General features: G+C 54.0%; 1 protein-coding gene across 4 annotated transcripts in view; it reads right to left on the bottom strand.

The window, feature by feature from the left end:
• Nucleotides 1-5415: 5415 nt before the first annotated feature.
• STARD8 (StAR related lipid transfer domain containing 8) overlaps nucleotides 5416-19584 on the bottom strand; it is a 59176-nt gene continuing 45007 nt past the window's right edge. For 3 of the 4 annotated variants that reach the window (XM_058536064.1, XM_058536065.1, XM_058536067.1), the window contains exons 2-14: nucleotides 18507-18578; nucleotides 16207-16288; nucleotides 15141-15204; nucleotides 12497-13884; nucleotides 11693-11866; nucleotides 10607-10766; nucleotides 9923-10121; nucleotides 9302-9512; nucleotides 8893-9007; nucleotides 8384-8608; nucleotides 7158-7375; nucleotides 6883-7059; nucleotides 5416-6733 (exon numbers count right to left, since the gene is read on the bottom strand). In XM_058536064.1, coding sequence (XP_058392047.1) covers nucleotides 6616-6733; nucleotides 6883-7059; nucleotides 7158-7375; nucleotides 8384-8608; nucleotides 8893-9007; nucleotides 9302-9512; nucleotides 9923-10121; nucleotides 10607-10766; nucleotides 11693-11866; nucleotides 12497-13884; nucleotides 15141-15204; nucleotides 16207-16238 — 3081 coding nt within the window. In that variant the 5' untranslated portion in view covers nucleotides 16239-16288; nucleotides 18507-18578 and the 3' untranslated portion in view covers nucleotides 5416-6615. Of the gene's footprint in view, nucleotides 6734-6882; nucleotides 7060-7157; nucleotides 7376-8383; nucleotides 8609-8892; nucleotides 9008-9301; nucleotides 9513-9922; nucleotides 10122-10606; nucleotides 10767-11692; nucleotides 11867-12496; nucleotides 13885-15140; nucleotides 15205-16206; nucleotides 16289-18506; nucleotides 18579-19584 lie in introns of those variants that run through there. The other variant, XM_058536066.1, reaches the window with a different exon arrangement.

Raw genomic sequence — 19584 nt, 5'->3', positions numbered from 1 at the left:
AGCTTTCCTCAAATGCCTTTCCTCCTTCCAGCTCTCACACCTACCACTCCCGGTTCCCTTCCCACTGTCCCCCTATACACACCAGCGAGAGGTAGGAGTCTCCTCGCTCTTTGCACTGGGCTGTAGTGGAAAGAAATCGGGCTTGGGATTCTGGGCAGAAGTCTCAGTTCAGCTGCTTACTTGCTGTGTACCCCAAGGCAAGTCCCCTTGCCTCTCATATTCTCAGATCTCCATCTGGAAAAAGGGGATACTGACACCTCACAGGGAACTTTTGAGGTTGAAAGGACACCCTGTGTGGGAAAGTGAATGGCATGGTGCCTGTTACATGATAGGCACTAAGTATCCACGTGTTCCCTCCTGGGCAGTGGAAGGGTTTGACGCTGTCCTGTCCTTCCCCACCCTTCCCCAGGTTCCTTCGAGCTCCATGCCCCCTCCCATTCCTGGCCCCTGCCACATGTACTCTCAAGTCTCCCTGCTCCAACCCTCAAATATTTAGCTGCATTCAGCACACACTCCCTTGAGCTCCCTGACACTGACTCTTCTAGACCAGACTGTGCTGGACACTGACCCTGGGGCCACAGACATGATTCTCACCTGGTCCCTGTCTTTAATGTCACAGCCTAGGCGAGGATGCAGGCTTGTACATTTGAGGTTGGTTTTGTATGACAAAAGTGCACTCAAAAAGTGTTTCAGGAGCTCCGGGGTGGGTTGGTTAGGAAAGGCCGGCTGGGAATGGAAGGGTATGAACAGCTAGAGAGGATAATTTTGGGGCAAGCCAAGTGGCGGGAGTCCTATAGAGCAAGGGCTTGGAGTGAACGAGCCAACACAATAAATAGTGATGAAATGGTCACTTTATGCCTATGACTGTACTTGACACTGTGCTAGGTGCATGGGCTCCTCTCAACACCCTAGCAAGGTAGGCATTCCTATACCCATTTTACAGATGAGAAAACTGAGGCTAGGAGAGTGAAATGGCTTACTCAAGATCACACTGCTAAGAAGTGGCAAAACCAGGACTTGAAGCCACCTGTGTGTGTCTCCAGATGCCTTTCAGCAGACCTCCCTGCCTCCTCAAGCTGGGCACTATGAAGGACTCAGAGATGAACCCCATAAGGATCCTGATCCCAGGTGCTCCCAGGGTAATGGGGAGACTGGTAATGTGACTGGTACCTGAAGAACCCTAAGAGGTGGCATAAGCAAGATGGAAGCCTTGAAACAGATGCAAAGGGCAGTGACAACTCAGAGGAGGGAGAGGGTAACCTTTGCTGGAAGCTTCAGGGATGACTTCCTGGTGGAGACTTATTTGAGTCGAGTGTTGCCAGACTAGTGGGGTTTGAGCATGATAACACTTTGCAACAATCAACCTATTTTGCTAAGCAATCCATACATCACTCTGAGTCTCATTTTATGTATGGGGAAACAGGGGCCCTGAAAGGTTAAATAACTTGCCCACTGCCCCACAGCAAAGAAATGGCAGAGCTGAGACTTGAACTTGGGTCCTCTGAGTCCAAGACAGTCCTACATCCACTCCTGGCAGAGGAAACTAAAGGAGCATGCCCGAGACATGGCTGGAGAAGGGAAGTGAAGGGGAGGAGGAACTTGGTGGACAGGTCAAGGCTGCATTGTGGGGTCCTGAATGCCACAGTGTGGTAGTCACTTGAGGGGGAAGTGGAGGCATTGATAGTTTTTGAGTCAGAAAGACATAGGATGACACTTGACTTTACAAAGATTCACCTGGTACTAGGCATAGGTGGAAATGGGTGAGAGAAGAGAGAAAAGAGGTGAGGGCCTCTCCGTAATGTCCAGGTGGAAAGGAATGCAATATGAACTGGAGTGCCTCAGACACTGGGGCTTGGGTCTGGATACGGGAGACGCTGTGGAGGTAGACTAAGCAGGATGTGGATAGGTCCTCTTTAGAACCACGTGATCTGGCCCCTACCTACCTCTCTGACTCCATCTCTTCCCACACCCCCCTTGCTCCCTGCACCCCAGCCAAGCTGACCAGCTGCTCATCCTAGAAAATGCCAACTTTGTCCCCACCCCAGGACCATTGTACTTGCTGACTATTTCCTTTGCCCAGCACTCTTCCCCTTAGATCTTTGCATGGTTGATTCCTTCTCCTCCCTTGGGTCTTGGCTTACATGTCACCTCCTCAGAAAGGTGCTCCCTGACCACCCTAATGAAGTAAGCAGTCAGTCACTACTCCCTTACCCTGCTGTATTGCCTGCATCACCCTTATCATAGCTGAAGTTAGCTCGTGTATGTGTTTACTGTCTACCTCTCCTGACTCACTCATCTACTAGAATGTGTGCTAACGGCAGGTGGGAACCTTGTCAGTCTTGTTCACTGCTGTATTCCCTGCATCTCAACAGAGTCTGGCACATAACAGACATTTCACAACTACTTGTTGAATGGCAGAAGGGACGAGTGTTTGAATGGATGGATGGATGGATGGATGCATTGGTTGTGCAGAAAGGTGACAGGGAGGGAGGGGTTATGGCTGATTTGGGGATCTGAGCTGGGCAACCAGGAAGATAACAGTGCCACCAACAGAACAGGCAACGGGGAGCAGACTGTGTGTGGGAAGATGATGAGTTTAGCCTGGGCCTGTTGAATTTGATATGCAGTTGGGCTTACAAGTAGAAATGTCCACTCATCAGTGGGAAATACTGTTCTGAGCTCAAAGAAGTCATGGGGCTCTGGATAGCGATGGGGGGCGGCATCTGTATACAGGTGTAAACTGAAACGATGAATGTCAGTGAGGTCCCTAATGAGCAAGGTGAGGCAGGGAGGAGAAGGATGAGGAAGAACTTGGAGGAATGCTTGAGGTTGGGGTGGGGCAGAGGGACGACAGAAGTGGGACGGGCAAGGAAAGAAGGCCAGGAGCTATGGCCAAAAAAGTGGGAAGAGATCTCATTGTATGGAAGAAGGGGGACTCAAGAAGGAAGATATGGTCATAGGGCCATGTTCTTAAGGAGGAAGTAGAGTGAAGACCAATCAGTAGTTAGGATGTACAACGCCACTAGGATATTTTGAGCCTGGTGAGAAGGTAGGTGTGTCCAGAATATTGGGAGCTGAGGCTGTGGGGGTCTGAGAGCCAAGAGGATAAGTAGGGCCTTGATGCCAAACAGAAAATAATATACATACCCCACCCACTCACCCAAGCCCAAGCCCTCCCCACAGAGCCTGACTGGCAGGGAGGAGGCAGGGCAGAGGAGACTACCATTTATTCAAGTCTGCTATGTGCTAGGCACCAGGCAGCCACATTCACAACCATTGGCTCATTTAACCTTGATGACAACCTTGCAAGATATAAATGATTATTATCCTTATCTTCTATGAGGAAAAAGAAATCAGAAAGGTTAAATGTATCACTTAAGGTCACACAACCAGGCTATAATGTACTAGATTTGAACTTGGATCTGTCTACCATCTACCCACAGCTACTCAAGCAACAGGGTGCTGGAGACTAGAAAATAATAGATGGAAGCTCAGAGATAGATTGTCCAATTCCCACATGGGATTCACCCGCAGCCTGGTTTCTTTGAGGTACTGGGTCAGTGAAAGCACAAGGGGAGAAAGTATAGGCAACAGGATTGGGAATTTGAGGGTGAGAGTTCTCCGGCAAAAGGGAAAGGAAAAGGCCAACTCAGGGTGGGTCGAGGTATAAGGCTGAGGGCTGGAAATGGCCATGGGCGGTGCTTGCCATGTGTGTGGGAGTGAGGTGCGTGGGTGGTCTCACCATGATACCCACTCCCCCGTCTATTGGCCATGATGGTCCATTAACGGACTGCACGGTGGGCCAGGGAGAGGCAGGGATGAGAGCTTCTGCTTTATGCAGAGGGACAACACTAAGATCCAGAGTAGCTCCCCTGCTTGGCACTACCTCTCCCAGAATGCCGGACATGAGGGATTCACACTGGGCAGCTGGGCCAGGGCAGCAGAGTCCAGAGCTGAAAGGTTGGGGGAATTCTCTGGCCCTTCCAAGAGCCTCCCTCATAACTCTTTATCTGTTTCCTTGTAACCATCAGCTGGGTGGTCATTTTCATACTGCCCATTAACAGCATGCCCAACCCCATCCTCTGTACCATCACTCAGGCTCCTTCCATAACCAGGTGCCTGTGCTAGAAGGCCTCCTGGCTGCCTTCCTCAAAAACTACTGGCCAGAGTTTTACACTGGTGTCCCTTAACACCAGTGCTGCTTGAGCGCTCTCCCATCCCACACCCACACATGGGGGTGCCTCTATTGTTTTCCCAAAGGCAAGGAACTGACAGGCCCTCTGCTCCACCTAGCTTCCTGACAGGGCTAGCCAAGACACCCTGGCAGCATCAGTAAATAAAGGCCAAAGGCATGTAGGGACAGCTGAACCCAGAAGAAGAGAATAGAATGAAGTGACAGAAAACTTGACAGGCACCCCAATCTGTTCAGGCTGGGTGGGGGTGTTGACTGGGGTGGGCCAACCTAAACACTTCCTGAGCCAGACTTATGATGAGGTATCACTGGCCTGTTTGGCCCACAATGAGGCTGAGGTTCAGAGAGAGAGAACAGGACTTGTGTTCCAGGCTACTTGACAGCACTCAAGGGATGCAAACACAGATACGATTACAAAGCCTATACTCTCTCTGTAGCTGCCCCTCAGAGCTGGGGAATTTTATGGCTACAGCAACATGGCAAAGGCAAGCTCCTTCCTGCGGGAAAGTCAAAATGAGCGGGCCCCTCTAGGACCCTGGTATTTGCTGGCCACTGGAGCCAGACTAGGGGCTGCCTCAAGGCACTTAGACCTCTCATATGCTGGCTTATGGTTGGAACAGCTTCCCCAAGCCTCCTGGGACTGGGTCTCTCCTCTTCATCCTTCAGCTTGGGCTGGGTGTAGCAGGGGAAGGAAGGACAGCATAGCAAGGGGCATCTCTCCTTTGGGCTAGTGTCAGGATGACTGAGGGCGTGGTTGTGGACCACTCAGATCAGGGACCCTGGCCAGATCAGGGGATGGGGTCTTCAGCTTCTGCCCAAGCCCTGGCTTCTTGAATCCCACCTCCCCACTCCCAAATCACCTCCCAAAGAGAAGAGCTGAGGCCCTTCCCCATTCCTCCTGCAGTCCCCCCTTGAGTCCTATGCCGGTAATGCTCACAACCTCTGATCTTAACACCAAGCCCGCACTGTAACCCGTCCCCAGTCCTGAGCCCATTGTCTCAGCAAAGACAGCCACACAGCCAGAGTGCATCTCTAGAAATGTTTTATTGTTCTGCTGAAGGGTCACATGGATCTTGCTCTCCACCTCCCCCATCTCATCTTAAGTGCCTTGCCCCCCCACGGCTTTCCAGATCCCTGCTCCCACCCACAGATTATAATGTACTCATGATAGAATATATGTGTGTGTATACAGATGTGTATATATATACACACAGACACACACACACAAATACATATATATATTCTGACTGTACAGTATTTATAGGTACAAATAAAATAGGCTTAAAAATTACAACATTGGCTGGGACCCATCCCACTCTAGTTTATTCATCTGAAAGAAAAATAAAGCACCAGTTGGCATTTGAATGGCATTTGAATTTCCACATGAACCAAGATGGCCAGTGGGTGCGATAGGTCAGGTTTGGATCAAGCCCCAGCTGGCTGAGATGACACTAGGCCCTTCTATTTGGCTGGCTGGCCGCCTGAGCCAGGGGCCAGGTCTCTGCTTGAGGAAGGGGCTATTATGTCAGCCTGCTACGGCAGAAGAAAGGATGTGGACATAGATATGTGTCTCCTTGCCACCATCTGCCTTTGCTCAGCCTGTGCAGTAGGAGTGAGCCTGTTTACTCTCCAGACATGGCAGTGTGTGGCCAGAGGCTACACAGGACCCCAGGGAGTGGCAGATAAAGTGTAGGGCCCAAGCTAGAGGAGACTGGTTCATTGGTCTCTTGAGACCTCAGAAAGGAAAGTGCCTTCCCACTCTCACATCCCAAGGTATCCCAAATCATCATCGCCTGTCAGTGCCCACTCTTTAAATTACCCTCATAAAAATCAGCATTGTACTTACACAAATAAAACAGCTCATGGTGGTTGGCGCTGCCTTGTGCTCTGCCCCTGTGCCTGTCCACTCCAGTCCAACTTCTCTGGAAAAGCCAGTTCAGGGCCAACGCTGGGCCCAAAGGCAGGACCAGAACTTCCTGTCCAACCTCAAAGTGACCCTAGCACCAAACAGGATGGCTTGGCCTCTCAGAACGGTGGAGAGCTGGGAGCACACACTGCTTTCTACCTCCTTCCCCCTGCAGTAGGGCTTCAGATTGACTGGTGGCTCCACGGGCCTGTAGGGCAGCAGCATCTTCTCGCTCCTAAAATGACTCCTCTCTCTCTCTCTGTCTCCCCCTCTCCCTCGGGGGGGCAGAACACAGGTTTGAGGGTGGAGGTGGAGTGGAGATGGAACACTGAAATTCTCTTTTCCTCCCCTACATGGGTGGAGAAGCTTCAGGAAATAAGAGGGACAGGCAGCTAGGGATGCACAGGCCTGGCTCTGCCCTGGAAGCAGCATCCGAGGGCTGCTCTACTCTCATTTCCCCCTTACTCCCTTGGCGCCAGGGGGCCCAGGTGCTGCCACTCTGGGACCAGGCTGAGGCTCACAACTTTGTCTCAGGGCCAGCTGCTTGCAAGGTGGGGAAGGAGTCCCGGATCTTTGCCACTTCCATGGCACACAGGTGCCCAAAGACTTTGTTGTACCAGTCAGGAGAGCGGCCCCTGGGGAGGCAGAAGCAGGCAGGCATGAGCAAGGGGCTCTTCTCTGGAGCCTTTGCCGGGGGAAAGGGAGAAAGGACTTGCCTCCAGCCCCCAGGGATCAATGGCATGGGACAGAGGCAGAGGGTGCCAGGGCTGAGGGGGCCTGGTACCTGAGGTCTGCACGGCAGATGTGGGTGAGCCGGGAGCGGCCCAGGCCGCAAGGCTCCATGAGGTACTGGGAGGTGAGCATCAGGGCCCGCACCCCCGACTCTGGCACAGGTTGCTCAGGATCCAGGGACTGGGATACAAGCAGGCAACCTCCGCGGGGCAAGTCGGAGCGCCACATCCTGTGGGGAAGGGACACACGTTCAGGTTCCTGGTGCTGGTTCCCACCCCACCTCCCCGGTCCCCCAAGCACAGCAGGCTGATAACTGGAGCCCCTCACCGAAGCACCACGAAGTCGCGGCAGGGATGGGGTGCCATGCTGTCAGTGACATAGTGGTACAGCTCCACACCCGGCATCAGGGCTTCCAGCACCTGGGCCCGCAGCAGGTCCTCATCCCAGAGGGCCCGCTCCCGCAGAACACGGTGTAGCACCACGGCCGGAGGGGCCGCCACCTCTGTGGATGCCTTCCACACACGCAGGGGGTGCCCGTCTGGTGCCTGCAAGCCACAGGAGCAGGGACAGGGGCAGCTGTCAGGGCTGGAGAACTCCCACTCACCCCCAGGCCTGGCCTGCCCTCACTCCAGCCCCTGACAAGGGAAGGCTGCAGGGCTACTCTGCTAACCCTAGCCAGATCCAGACAGGCCATCCCTGTGTTCCCTGTCCTCTCTCTGCTTTCCAGATGTCATTTTCTCTATCTGCTCAAGAGCACAAAGAGATGACGAGACACACGTTCTCTGAGGCCTATTAGGCTCTACCAAGAAATGGGCACAGTGCTTGAAATTTCTGGAAGTGAACAGGAAGAGAAGATGGTGATTGTCCTCAAGGAACTCACCATCTAGTGCAGGAAGTAGAATATGTGCACAGCAACAAAAGCTGCTCTTTCCTGAGCCTTTTGTCTGTGCCAGGCACGGTGCAAGCTTCTCACCCCGATCCTTATAAGGAAGGCTTTACCATGACCGGTTTATACATGGCAAAGCTCAGGCTTGCAGCCTTACTCGTAATCAGGATCCAAGAAAAAACATGGCTAGTGCCAAGAGAAGGGCAGAGAGAAGGCACCCTCAGCCTGGGGCATGACAGGAGGCTCTGAACGGAGGAGGGGCATATCAAGTCAGGGCTTAAGGTGGCTTGGGAAAGGTAGTACTTGGGGCAGGTCAGTCCAGGCAGCAGGACAGCAAGGGCAGAAGCACACAGGTGGAAATGTAAGGAGCTCGGCATGACTGCAGGGCAGGAAGAGATGTGAGGTGAGGCTCTAAAAGTAGTGACATGTCTGGAGTGGGGCTTTGGGAAGGTAATTCTGACAGGTGATCCCTGAAAGAGATCCCTTGGTCTCGTTTGGTTCTCGATTCCTTAAGGTATTTGCTCTGCTAGCTGGCATTCTCCAAGTATCAGGCTGAGGCACAGCGAGACTGGTGGGGCAGCTCCTTCCTTTGGGATCCCTGGCTCCCCCTCACCTGCACCACACCCTCTCCCAGCCCCATGGCAACCACAGGCAGTGTGCTATATACCTTCCTGCAAGCCAGCTCTGTATGCTGGGGCCCTGGCACGCTCATCCAGCCCTTGAAGCGCTCAGCAGCATCACGCAGCAGCTCCTGGACGCTCTCTTCCAGGTAGAGGCTCAGGCTCACGCCAGCTGCTCGGGCCTGCCGCAGCTCAGCTAGGGCTGGGCCGGGAGGGCTGAGCTCAGCTGCACTGTAGGAGCCACACAGTTGCAGCACCATGTCCTGGGGCACCTGGGAGGGCACACACACACCAGGCTGGGGTCCGTGGGGAGCAGGAGAGGGTCAGGGACCCTCAGCCTCAGGGCCCGTGGGGCCTGTCAAGTTCATGTTAAGGGGGTGGAGAGGCCTGGCTACTGCAGTGAGGCAGATAAGAAACCTTGTAGGGGAAGAGTTAGAAGTAGGAGGATGAGGGGTATGTGTCGAGTTGGGTCCTATCCCTGCCTTGGGTCGCAAAGTTGAGGCCTGATGGTTCCCCTGGGTCTGGGAAGTAGGTACCATGGCCGAGAGTTACTCACCTGGAAAAGTTTCTTGCAGTCACTGATCATGTGTGATAGGCCCTGGGTGGCAGCCATGTTCTCACTTAGGTCCCTAGGGCCTGGCCGGCCAACCAGGCCACGTTTGCTCTTGATCCTGGACAGAAGGGCCGGGAGAAGAGGATGGCACAAGGGCACAAGACAAGATGGCTGACAAGCTGGCTTCCAGCTGCCCAGAAGCCAGCTTGCCAGTCCTGAACACAAAGCAACCTGCTGCCCTTTAGAAGGAAGGCCATGCTTCACAGCATTCAACCAGTACTGGGACCCTGAGGAGTCAGGTTGACCCCTTGTGGTGATGCCTGGGAACTGCAGTGCCAGCCATCAAGGGCCAAAAGTCCAACGGGGCCCAAATCTTCCCTGCCTGGCTCTGCCACGCCCTGCCCTCTTTCACCTGGGAGAGGGGCTATCCTTCTTGGAGACATTGAGGTGGAAGATGGAGGGTGCCAGGCACACTGCCAGGTTGCCGGCTGTCATCTGGTTTTCCTCAGCAGAGGCAATGTCACTTAGGAAATAGAGCAGGGTCTGTAGCACCTCTCGGTTCTCATCAGGGAGCAGCAAGGTGGCAGCCTGCGCTGCTGCCAACCATTGATCCTTGGGGAGGACTGTAAGGAAGGAAGAACAGAAGGGCTTCCTTATTCCCCTAGAGCCTCCAGCAGCAAGCCTCCTGCTTCCAGGAATGCAGAAGGCACAGTGATCCCAAGGGAAGCCCGTGAGAGGAAAGAGCAAAGGTGGGCTCTGGGTGCTAGATTAAGCTCTGCTCTACTGTGCAGTGTAACCTTAGGTATGTCCCTGCCTTTCCTCAAGGCCTTAGTCAATCCTTCCATATAATGAGTCTAGGGGGAATAGAATGTGGTCTCTCCCCAGGGGCCTTTCTAACTCCGGATAGTAAATCTTCCAATGAGCTCATGGATGTAGCTACATTTGCTCATATCAGGTTTATCTTCCACAAGCTCTAGGATTCAGAGAGGTTGAGAATGGGGCAGGTTGTTGGGGATAGGTGCAGGCGACTCACGCTGGTAGATCTGCAGGAAAGTGGTGGCGAGCTTGCTGGTGAAGATAGGCTCAGGCAGGTCCCGGAAATACTGCTTCAGCAGGTCAGCCACATCGTAGGCCGACTGGCCCTCGTAGCAGACATTGTCAGGGGAGGTCTCATTCATTTGACGCAGGTTCTGGATCCTAGACTTCACCCCAGACTTGCGGAAGATGCCCACCTGGGTCCATGCAGGGGAGGGAGGGAGGGACGGAGGGAGGGAGGGAGACATGTGGGGGTGAGAGAGAGACTGTGAGGCCAGCCCTGGACCAAGTGTCAAGAGTGTAGGCCACCCCACAGACTTGCAAGCCTGGCAGGCTTCCTGCTGGGCAGGGTAGGAGAGGAATGGCAAAACCAAAGAGAAGGGTTTTTATAGCTTCGGGGCCAAGGAGAAAGATGGCTTTAGTTGAGATGAGGAAGAAACGGGGGACCTAGGCTCAGGCAGGCTCCTGGAGGATGATGACTGCAGCATCTGGGCTAGAAAGTAGCTGGCACAGAGCCAGGCAGAAAGGGAGTTTTGGCTCCATCCTTGCTGGGCCTTCCTGAAGACAGGAAAGGTCTCTGCTCGACCCAGGGGGAAGGCCAGAGCAGTTCCCCTCCCCAACTCCTCAGCCTCAGACCTCCTCCCCAGGGCCATCTCTCTGCAGGCTCCCTGGGAGGGCTCACCTGGTCCAGGCACTGGCTGCGCAAGTAACGCATGGCTTGCTGAATGCTCTGCGGCAGTGGCTGGCCCGTGCGCTGCACATGGATGAGAGGTGGCACCCCAAACACGTGCTGGCCCCGGTAGTCTGGGGTCTTATTCCTTTTCATGAACTTGGGAACTGACCTGTTTGAGGGAGTAACAAGAGGTCACGAAGGTGGCAGGGTAGGCTCGGACACAGGTTGGAGACTGCAGTCTTGGGGGGCTCCGGGGGGGGGTAAGCAGGGTAAGAAACATACCACACCCCCAGAGTCAACATTCATTGAGCACCTGCTCTGGGTCCAGCCCTAGAGGCTCACAGAGGAACACAGGGAGCTCTCAGTCTGGTCAATTGTGTCAACAGGCAGTGACAATACATGTGGCCAGGAGTGGGCTAAGAACTTAGGGGAAGACCCATGAGGGAGGGGAACTGTACCTAGTGGGTCAGGGAAGGCTTCAGAGAGGAGGTGGAAATTCAGCAGGCTCTTGAGGGATAGGTAGGTGTTGTCCCAGAGGAGAAATGGGGAAAAGGCCTTCCAGCCAGAGAGAACAGCATGGACAAAGGCAGAGGCAGGAAAAAGAGCACGGCACATTCAGGGAAGGGCAAATAGTCCACTCGCCTGTATTGTGGCATTGCTTGGGAGTGGCAGGCTAAAGTGCCTGACAGATGGGGCGGGACCAGACGATGAAAGGATCACAATGGGAAGGAAACTGGACCTCATTCTTTGGCAATGGGGAGCCACAGAAGGATGTTTATCAGAGAGTGACAACCAAAGCTGCATTTTAGGACAATCTCACTGGTGGCAGCATGGAGGTTGGGATGCAGGAGGTACACCTTGAGGACTAGGGTCCCCCACCCCCACCCCTCCTCACACATGGCACACGTACTCATCCCATGTGCATCCCCTACAGACATATGCAAGCCACCCAGAGCCACGCTGACCTCTTGGGCCACAGCCCCTCCAGCCTCTTGGCACATCCCACCACTCCACTGGCCCTGGAATGGGGGCAGGGAGGGAGCCAAGACCTAGGTGAGCAGCTCCCCCCATCCACTGTGGCCCAGGAGCACTCACCAGATCCAGCCCTGTTTGTGGGGCACAGTGTACTTCTCCATGAAGGCAGTGAGCCGCAGCAGCGAGCCCTTGTGCAGAAGGTGGATCTGGCCAGCAAACTGCCGGTTGATCTCCAGCGACTCTGAGTTGAGGCTGGGCCGGTGGGAGTTCTGGAAGCTGTGCCAACGGAGCTTCCTGGTGAGGGGTGACGGGGTGGAGAAGGCCAGAGGAGCAGGTTTGGGTAAACTTCAGAAAAGGTTGTGTTCTTCTGGTCTCTTTTTTCTCCCCAAATAAAGAAAATGCAAGGAGATGGGACCACTGTCAGCATTGCTGCTGGGTCCAGGGCTGCCCAGTGGCCAAGACACCGTCAGGGAGGGTGGCAAAGAGCTTAGGCCCATCTAGTGCCAGCAAACAGTACCAGCCCCCTACCCTTCCAAGACTGCAGTGGAGGGCTGCTCTGAGAAATGGATGGCAAAGCTGGAGATCAAAGACCATCTCCTCTAACACCCTCAATTTACACTTGGGGAAACTGAGATCCAAAGAGGAGCTAGAACCTGCTCAAGGCCATAGCAGAGGCAGGTCCTGAACCTAACTTTCTAGATTCCTGAGTCCTGTGCTCTTTCTTTCTCTCTCCTGGGACTGGCTGCCTAGAGGCAATCATCCAGCCCCCAAGGACCTGCCCATGGGCCCCATAACTAAGAAATTGGCTTGAGGGTGGGAGGAGATGGAGGGAGGGGAAGGGAAGAAGGGAGGAAGGGAGGGGGAGGGGGGAGACAGAGAGAGACAACAGAGCCCCCTGGTCCCACCCCGACCCTGAACTCCCACCTGCAGGGTCTGGTAAGTGAGGCCCCAACACCTGAATCTCGTCGTTCACGGGGCACTGATGCCTGGAATCCAGCCGGGGACCCTGAGGCCTCAGCCTCATTCATGGAGTTCCCGCTACTGTCCAGTTCGCTGGAGGAGGCCACAGTGTCAGAAATGGAGTGTCCTTCTTCCACAGACAGGCTGGAGGCAGAGGTGGGCTCCCTGCTTGAATTCGTCTCCTGATCATTATCCTGGGCTGGGCCCAGGGCCTCAGCCTCTGCCTGTGCCAGGGGCTCAGCCTCACCTGGGGCCTGAGTCTGAGCCGAGACTACTGGCTGGACATCAGCCCGGGCCGGAGACTCTACCTGGGCCAGAGCCTCAGCCTGGCCTTCAACCTCAGTTGTGGCTATTTCTACAGATGAAGTGGTCTCCTCCTCTTCTTCCTCGTCTTCTTCCTCTTCCTTATTTCCAGGTCCCAGGTCTGGGTACAAGGCCTGAGACCAAAGCTCTACCCGTTGCTGCAGCCCCCACACATGCTGGAGGATGTCGTCTAGGTGGGCATAGCTGCCCCCACCCTCGTCCTCATCTTCTGCCTCAGCCCCAGCCAGTACAGGTTCAGCTGGGTACAGCTCAGGCATATTGTCATAGGTGCTGGCATGGCTGCCCGTGGAGCCACAGGAGCCCCGGCGCCCTTCGTAGCCCCAGCGCCTACCTGGCTGCCAATCTGCCAAGCGTTGTCCATCCTCAGGACACAGGCTCTCAATGGACAGGGAGCGAGGGAATGTGCCTGGTTTGTGGTCCCTGGGCACATGCACCAGGCAGTCACCCTGGTGTACCCGCTGAGGATGCCAGAATCTGGCCACAGGCCAGGCATCCCAGACCCTCCGAGTCTCAATGCCACCACCATTGGCTGAGGTGGCTATCCGGTTTTTGGCCCTGTAGAATCCAGCTGAGAGGAAGCCACGGCGACTGCAGAAAGAGGAGGCTTTTGTGGCCCTCTCTGAGGTGGCTGGGCTATGGTCAGGCTCTGCTTGCCGGCTGCCACCCTTTTCCTTCCGCCTCAGAGACTCGAGGTGTTTGAGGAAGCTTCGAGAATGGTGCTTCTTGGCTTTATCCTGGGGACCCTCTTGGCCCTGGGTAGGGTTGAGAAGGGGCCAGTCACTCGCGCTGGGGGCACGGCTTAGCAAGGGCAGGTCCGCTGGCTCTGGCGCTAGGCTCACGGTGATGGCTGGCAGGGAGGTGGCGCTAAGCTCAGTGAGGACACTCTCACAGCTGGAGGTCACTGGCAGGCCAGGGCTTGGTGAGGCCAACAGGTCACAAGAGCCCATGCGAGACCAGCATTTACTTTCTTGCTGGAAGGCCCAGTGGTTGCTGATAGTACACTGCTCTTCCTCTTCTGAGTCTTCATTCTGGGAAGGGCGCCACAGGGTTGGGTCAGAGAAGTCCAGCCCACAAGCCCTTGCTTGTGCTCCATTCTCTGCCTCCAATCTCTTGGGGGGACTTTGAGGCAAAGGACCCTATTTTCTGGCTGAGGACATGTCCTAAAGGAGGGAGCTGGCTCTGGGAGTGCCAGAGGAAGCCAGGAGTCATAGACAGAGCCCAGATGAATGGTAACAGTCATTTGATTAATCTAATCCCTCCCCATTTTACAGATAGGGAAACCCAAACCCACAAAGGAGAAGCCACTTGCCTAAGGTCATACAATGTCATGCAGTAAGTCAGTGACAGAGCCAGGGCTAGAATCCAGGTGTCTTGACCTCCTGTCCTCAATAGCCTCCCGGTCTCTAGGCTATAGTCTTGGGTTAGAATCACAGAATGCCAGAGCTGGAAGGAGATTTTAGATTTTCTGATTTTCTAATTTGCAAGGTGGGAAACTGAAAGGGAAGGAGGCTTGCCCAAGGTCACTGAGCAGTCAGTGGCAGAGCTGGGACCAGCCCTCAGGGGTCTTCTGCTCTCCAGGCCAGGGCTCTGGCAACTTAGCTGACCCACCCTGCTGAAGGCTTCAGGTGGGGAAAGCCACAGAGGAAACCCACAAAGCCTGACTCCAGGGAAGGATGGGGTCATCAGGCCCGCATTCCAGGGCTACGTGCAGACAGAGAGTCCTCTCAGTTTCTGCAATCCCAGATTGGCAGAGTTGGAAAGGTCTTTGGAAGCTATTAATGCCCCTCACCACAAATTCATGATAGAGATGGGGAGAATGAAGCTTAGACGGGTAAGACCTCTTGGGGGTGAGGTTGGAGATCCTGACTTCTAAGACCATATAGGCCATGACTTTTCCCACCACATTATTCTGTCTCTGTCCCCTAGTCAAGGAATTTTCACCATCACAGGGCAGGTAGTGGAAGCAGATAGATTTCCCCAAGGCAGAATGATCACCAGGTCAAGTTATTAGTAAACACAGGAGGGAGAGGTGGGCTGAGGTTGGGGAGGAGGTGAGGCCGTGGGCCAGGGCACCTATCCTCACACTCAAACCTCTAGACCAGGCTTGCCGAAACCCAGCAGCCTCCTAGAAACCCCTACCCTTCACTCCCAGGCTGGAGCAAGGCACTGCTCCAGACACCCCAGACTCCCAGGACACTGGAGCTAGTTTTGCAAGTGGTTTGTGTATGTCCTGGGTTCCCCCTGGTGCCACAAGACCACAGACCCTACCCTTGCCATGACTCACCTGCTTGCATTGAAAATGAACCTCCAGTTTCATCGAGGCACAACTGTTCAAGGTCATCAGCCTCCTACAAGGAAAGAAAGCAGTGTTCACTCAAGGGTCCCAAACCCTAAAGACCGCAGGGCATAGCCTACCAAGACACTCCCAAGATGCCATCCACTACTTCACACGCCCAAGCCATCAACACTTCTCCGAAGCCCCAATGTTCATGAAAGTTTCAGTGCCAGATATGATGCTGGGGAGTTTATGGCCTCTGTCTTCCAGGAGTTTATAGATGTGGAATACACCACTAGAGATGGGACAGGTTCAAGAACAGAGTAGACAGAAGGTACAGCCATCACACCAAGAGTGGGACAAGGAACTTCCATGAACAGAGGGGTTGTAGTCAGAGAATGCTTCCTGGAGGACAGAAATGGGATTCTGAGGGAGAGAGAAACAGAGACTCCTATCCTAGGCTTCAGTAGGAGCCTGTGACAAGGCAGAAAGGGAAACGGTCAGTAAACAGAGCAGCGTGGGTGTGAGGGGAGGGGACTGAGACTGATAAGGTCAGTCAAAGCCAGACTGTAAAGGGCCTCAGGTGTCATGCTAAAAAAACTTCTAACTTTTCCCTGTAGGCAGTGACACATTTTAAGCAGAGGTGCACTCACCTGGAAGCTGACTCTAGTGGCTGTGGAGAGGCTGGATCAGGGTGAGGGCAAGGCAGGAAATGCAGAGATGGAAGGCAGGAGGGCCAGTAAGGAGGCTACTACAATGGATCCAAGAAGTTGTGCTTTGGCTTCAAACAAGGGCCAAGCCAGTGTAAGTAGATGGGGGACAATTCAGAATGTTTCAGGGATCTAACTGAAGGGAGAAAAAAATCAAGGCCAGATCTTTGCTTTCTAGCTAGAGTATGTGTGTGAGTGAGGGTGTCATGGACACAGAAGACAGAGCGAGCAGCGTGACTGCGGCAAATGAGCTTTGTTAATAGGCCGGGCTCCTCCTCTGTTAGAGGAGACAGGGACTGCTTTCTTCCATGAGGAATCCCCAAGCCAGGCCCTGACCTCCCAGACCTGGCCCTCAGCCCCCCTACCTGCACAGGGCCCCCAAAGAGTCCTCGTCCATAAAACTGTGGTCCTTCTTCACAGAGGCAATATCCAGGGGAAACGAACCTTCTGTATGGCAGAGAGAAGCCAAGATGAGTCAAGGGTGGTAGGTCAGAAACTCAGCGCCAGTGGCCCTTGAGCTGGAAGTGGAAGGCCAGGGAAGCAGGGAGGCAGGAAGGCAAGAGCCGAGCAGAAAGAGAAAGCCTGGAGTAAAGGAGGAGCCGAGGGAGCTTCGTGTTGGCTGTTGGGGAAAGGCCGAAGAAAGGCCAGGAGGGCTGAACTGGACAAGAGAACCCATCAGTCAGTGAGGCAGGTCCATGGTGGACGGCAGACCTGAGACCCTGGATGGCTGCCAAGAGCCAACCTGGGCTCCTCTAGTCCCCTTTGAATCCTGGGCTGCTCAGACAGGAAACCTCCTGTTTGGCCCAAGGTGAATTGGAGGGATCAGGGAGAGCGCAGCCAAACAATACCTCACTTCTCCCTACTGGTCAGAGCAGGGGAGCCCACTCTCTGGGGTTTGGGGAGGAGAGGGCAGAGAGGAAGGAGTAGGGGAAGAGGAGAGAGCATTAGGGAAATCACATACCTCTCTGCTTTACCGGCAAAACAAGCCGATTGACTCATTTAGCTAATATTAATTGAGCACCTACTTTGTGCCAGACACTGGGGATACAACAGTGAATGAGATATAAATGATCCCTGCCTTCGTGGAGTTTACACTCATGGGGGTAACAGATCATAAACAGTATATGAAACAAACAAGAGAATGCGGTTCTAAATGCCATGAAAGACATTAGCCAGGGTGATGGGGTAAAGAGAGGCTGGCGGGGTGGGGGTACACGTAGAGAGATGGTCAGCAGAGCCCTTTATGAGGTGGTGACTTCTGAGCTGAGTCCTGAGGAACGAGAAGTGGTCAGCCGTGCAAAGAGCCTGGGAAGAGAGTTCCAGGCAGGACTAACATTAAGCCTCCGAGGAGGGAAAGAGCCTGGTGTGAGCGAGTGGTGGAAAGGAGTGTGGAGCGGAGTGAGCAAAGGGGAGAGTGAATGGAAGTTGGGTGATGCAGTCTTGTCAACCGGAATAAAGCACTTGCGCTTATTTCATGCTGAGTGTGCTGGGAAGCCAGCAGAGGAATGACGTAGTGAGGCCTTTGGCTCACGGGGTCCCTCAGCTGCTGTGCGGAGCAAAGGAGGGAGCGCAGGAAGCAGGCTGGCACACTAGGCCAAGCGAGCCATGATGGCAGGTCAGACCAGATATGGCAGTGAAGATGGTAAGAAGTGGATCAATTCAAGATATATTCTGGAGGGAGAAGTGACTTGCTGAAGGGTTAGATATGGAGGACAAAGGAAAAGAGGACTTGAGGATGATTCCTGGTTGTGGGGCTTGAGTGGATGGTGGTGCCATCAGGAGTTCAGATTTAGACCTGTTAAATCTGACACCAGTCAGACATCTGAGTAGATATTGAATTGGCAGTTGAATAGATGAATCTGGAGCTTGGGAATGAGATCTGCACAGAGAGACATTTGAGAGTCACCAGAAGATAGATGGTACTTGTCAAGGATCTCCTGGGAAAGAAATGTTGAGAGAGAAGAGGGGCCAAGATTGAGCCCTGGGACACCCCAACACTTAGATATCAGTTAGAGGAAGCAGAGTCAGCTAAGGAGACTGAGAGCAGCAGCCAGAGAGACAGCCAGGAGGAGAGGGTATTCCAGAAGCTGAAGTGAGTGGCCAACTGCACTGAATGCTAGTGAGAGATTAAGTAAGGCCTAGGAAGCGACCACTGAATTCGACCACGTGGGGGTGCCTGGTGAGCTTGACAAGGACTGTTTTGTTGGTGAGGTGGGGGTGAAGCCAGGGTGCAGTGGGGGTGTGGGAAGCAGAGGCAAAGTGGAAACAGCAAGTATGAACAACTCTAGAGAAAAAGAGAAAAATGAAGGAAAACAGAGAAATGAGGTCACGGGGAAGGTGAGGTGAGGGCAAGGGACGCCAGGGTGCACCCTCCACATCGCATCTATGTAAGTGACATCCTCAGAAGTGGTACACAGCAGTGGCCCTCATGAAGACAAGGTACTTTAACACATGGGGAACACCAGAGCTTGCGAGAGCTGATGAGAGTGATCCAGTGGAGATGATTATGTAGGAGAGAGAAGTTATAACTATAGGAGCACAGCCAAAGTACACAGCTTCTTGTGTGGTTGGAGAAAGGATCTGATTTGCCCCCCTTTACAGATGAAGAATGGAGAGATAAGGTAAGTTTTGGGGTGGGGGAGGGGGAGCAACTGAATGCCCTTACCTTCAAAAAGCCGTGCATACTGAGGGAATCCTGTCGCTCGGAGCCACTCGCATGCTCTTTTGGCCTCGGCTTCTAAAACAGAACAGGGGGAGAGAAACAGGCGGAGAAAAGAGGTTAGTGGGGTGCTGGCACCAAGCCACCTTGGGTGTATGCTGCCTCACCTCCAGCAGGAAGGCACCTCTAGTTCTGGTAATCTGGAAATGGCAAGAGAAGCACGGAGGGGCCAACACACTTGCTCCATGTCCCAGCCAGCTAGGATCTACCCTCTACTCCCCAAGGTCTGCTACCTGCATGTCCTGGAACAGCTTTCTTGAGCCTCATTTCCTGCCTGTCCCAATCCACCTCCCTCTCTCCTGCCTCTACCCAAGAACAAAATCCACCACCAGTAGCAACTCCCAGGAATGTCTGGGGTCAAGGAGTACTGTTGGGGGAAGAAGCCACAGCTGTGTCTTCACCCTCCCCTTCCTCAGGGAGCTGTCCTTCCATGGCCCTGGGTACACCATCCTAGTCCAGCTAAGGATATAAAATGTTCAACAATTATTATTCTCTTTCTCATCATCACACCTAACATTCCCCAGTACTTTGGTAACCAAATCTCCTTTAACACACACAGTAAGCTGTGAAGGTTTTACTATCCCCATTTTGCAGAGCTTCCAAGAGGCTCAGAAAGGAAAAGTCAATCTACAGTCTCACAGTTGACAGAGTAGCAGTGCTGAGGCCATAATCTAAGATCAGTCTGACTCCTGCTCAGGGATCCTACCTTTCTGTCATGGCAGCTTCCCCAGTACTCTTCCTCCCCTACCACTCATCAAGTTTCAGCCCTCCCTCCCCAGGGAGCCTCCCAGGACTGCTCTGGCTCTTCTCTGTGGCTCGACCAATTTGCAGCATAACTCAGTGCTGATTGTCATGTCAACACAGTGCTGGCCGATGGGAGTCGTGGAAAGCAATGGGTCGGCCTCCTGCCTGTGCTCTGGGAGTGTCCAGCACTGGGCGGGGCACCCCTGCCAGCCTCAGCTGAACTGAAGCCACAGAGGAGGCCCTCATGGCCAGGGCAGGCTGAGTACCAGCAGCAAAGCCC

The sequence above is a fragment of the Diceros bicornis genome, chromosome X (assembly GCF_020826845.1).
Source record: "Diceros bicornis minor isolate mBicDic1 chromosome X, mDicBic1.mat.cur, whole genome shotgun sequence".
Lineage (NCBI taxonomy): Eukaryota > Metazoa > Chordata > Mammalia > Perissodactyla > Rhinocerotidae > Diceros > Diceros bicornis.
This window is presented reverse-complemented; position numbering and strand designations above follow the sequence as displayed.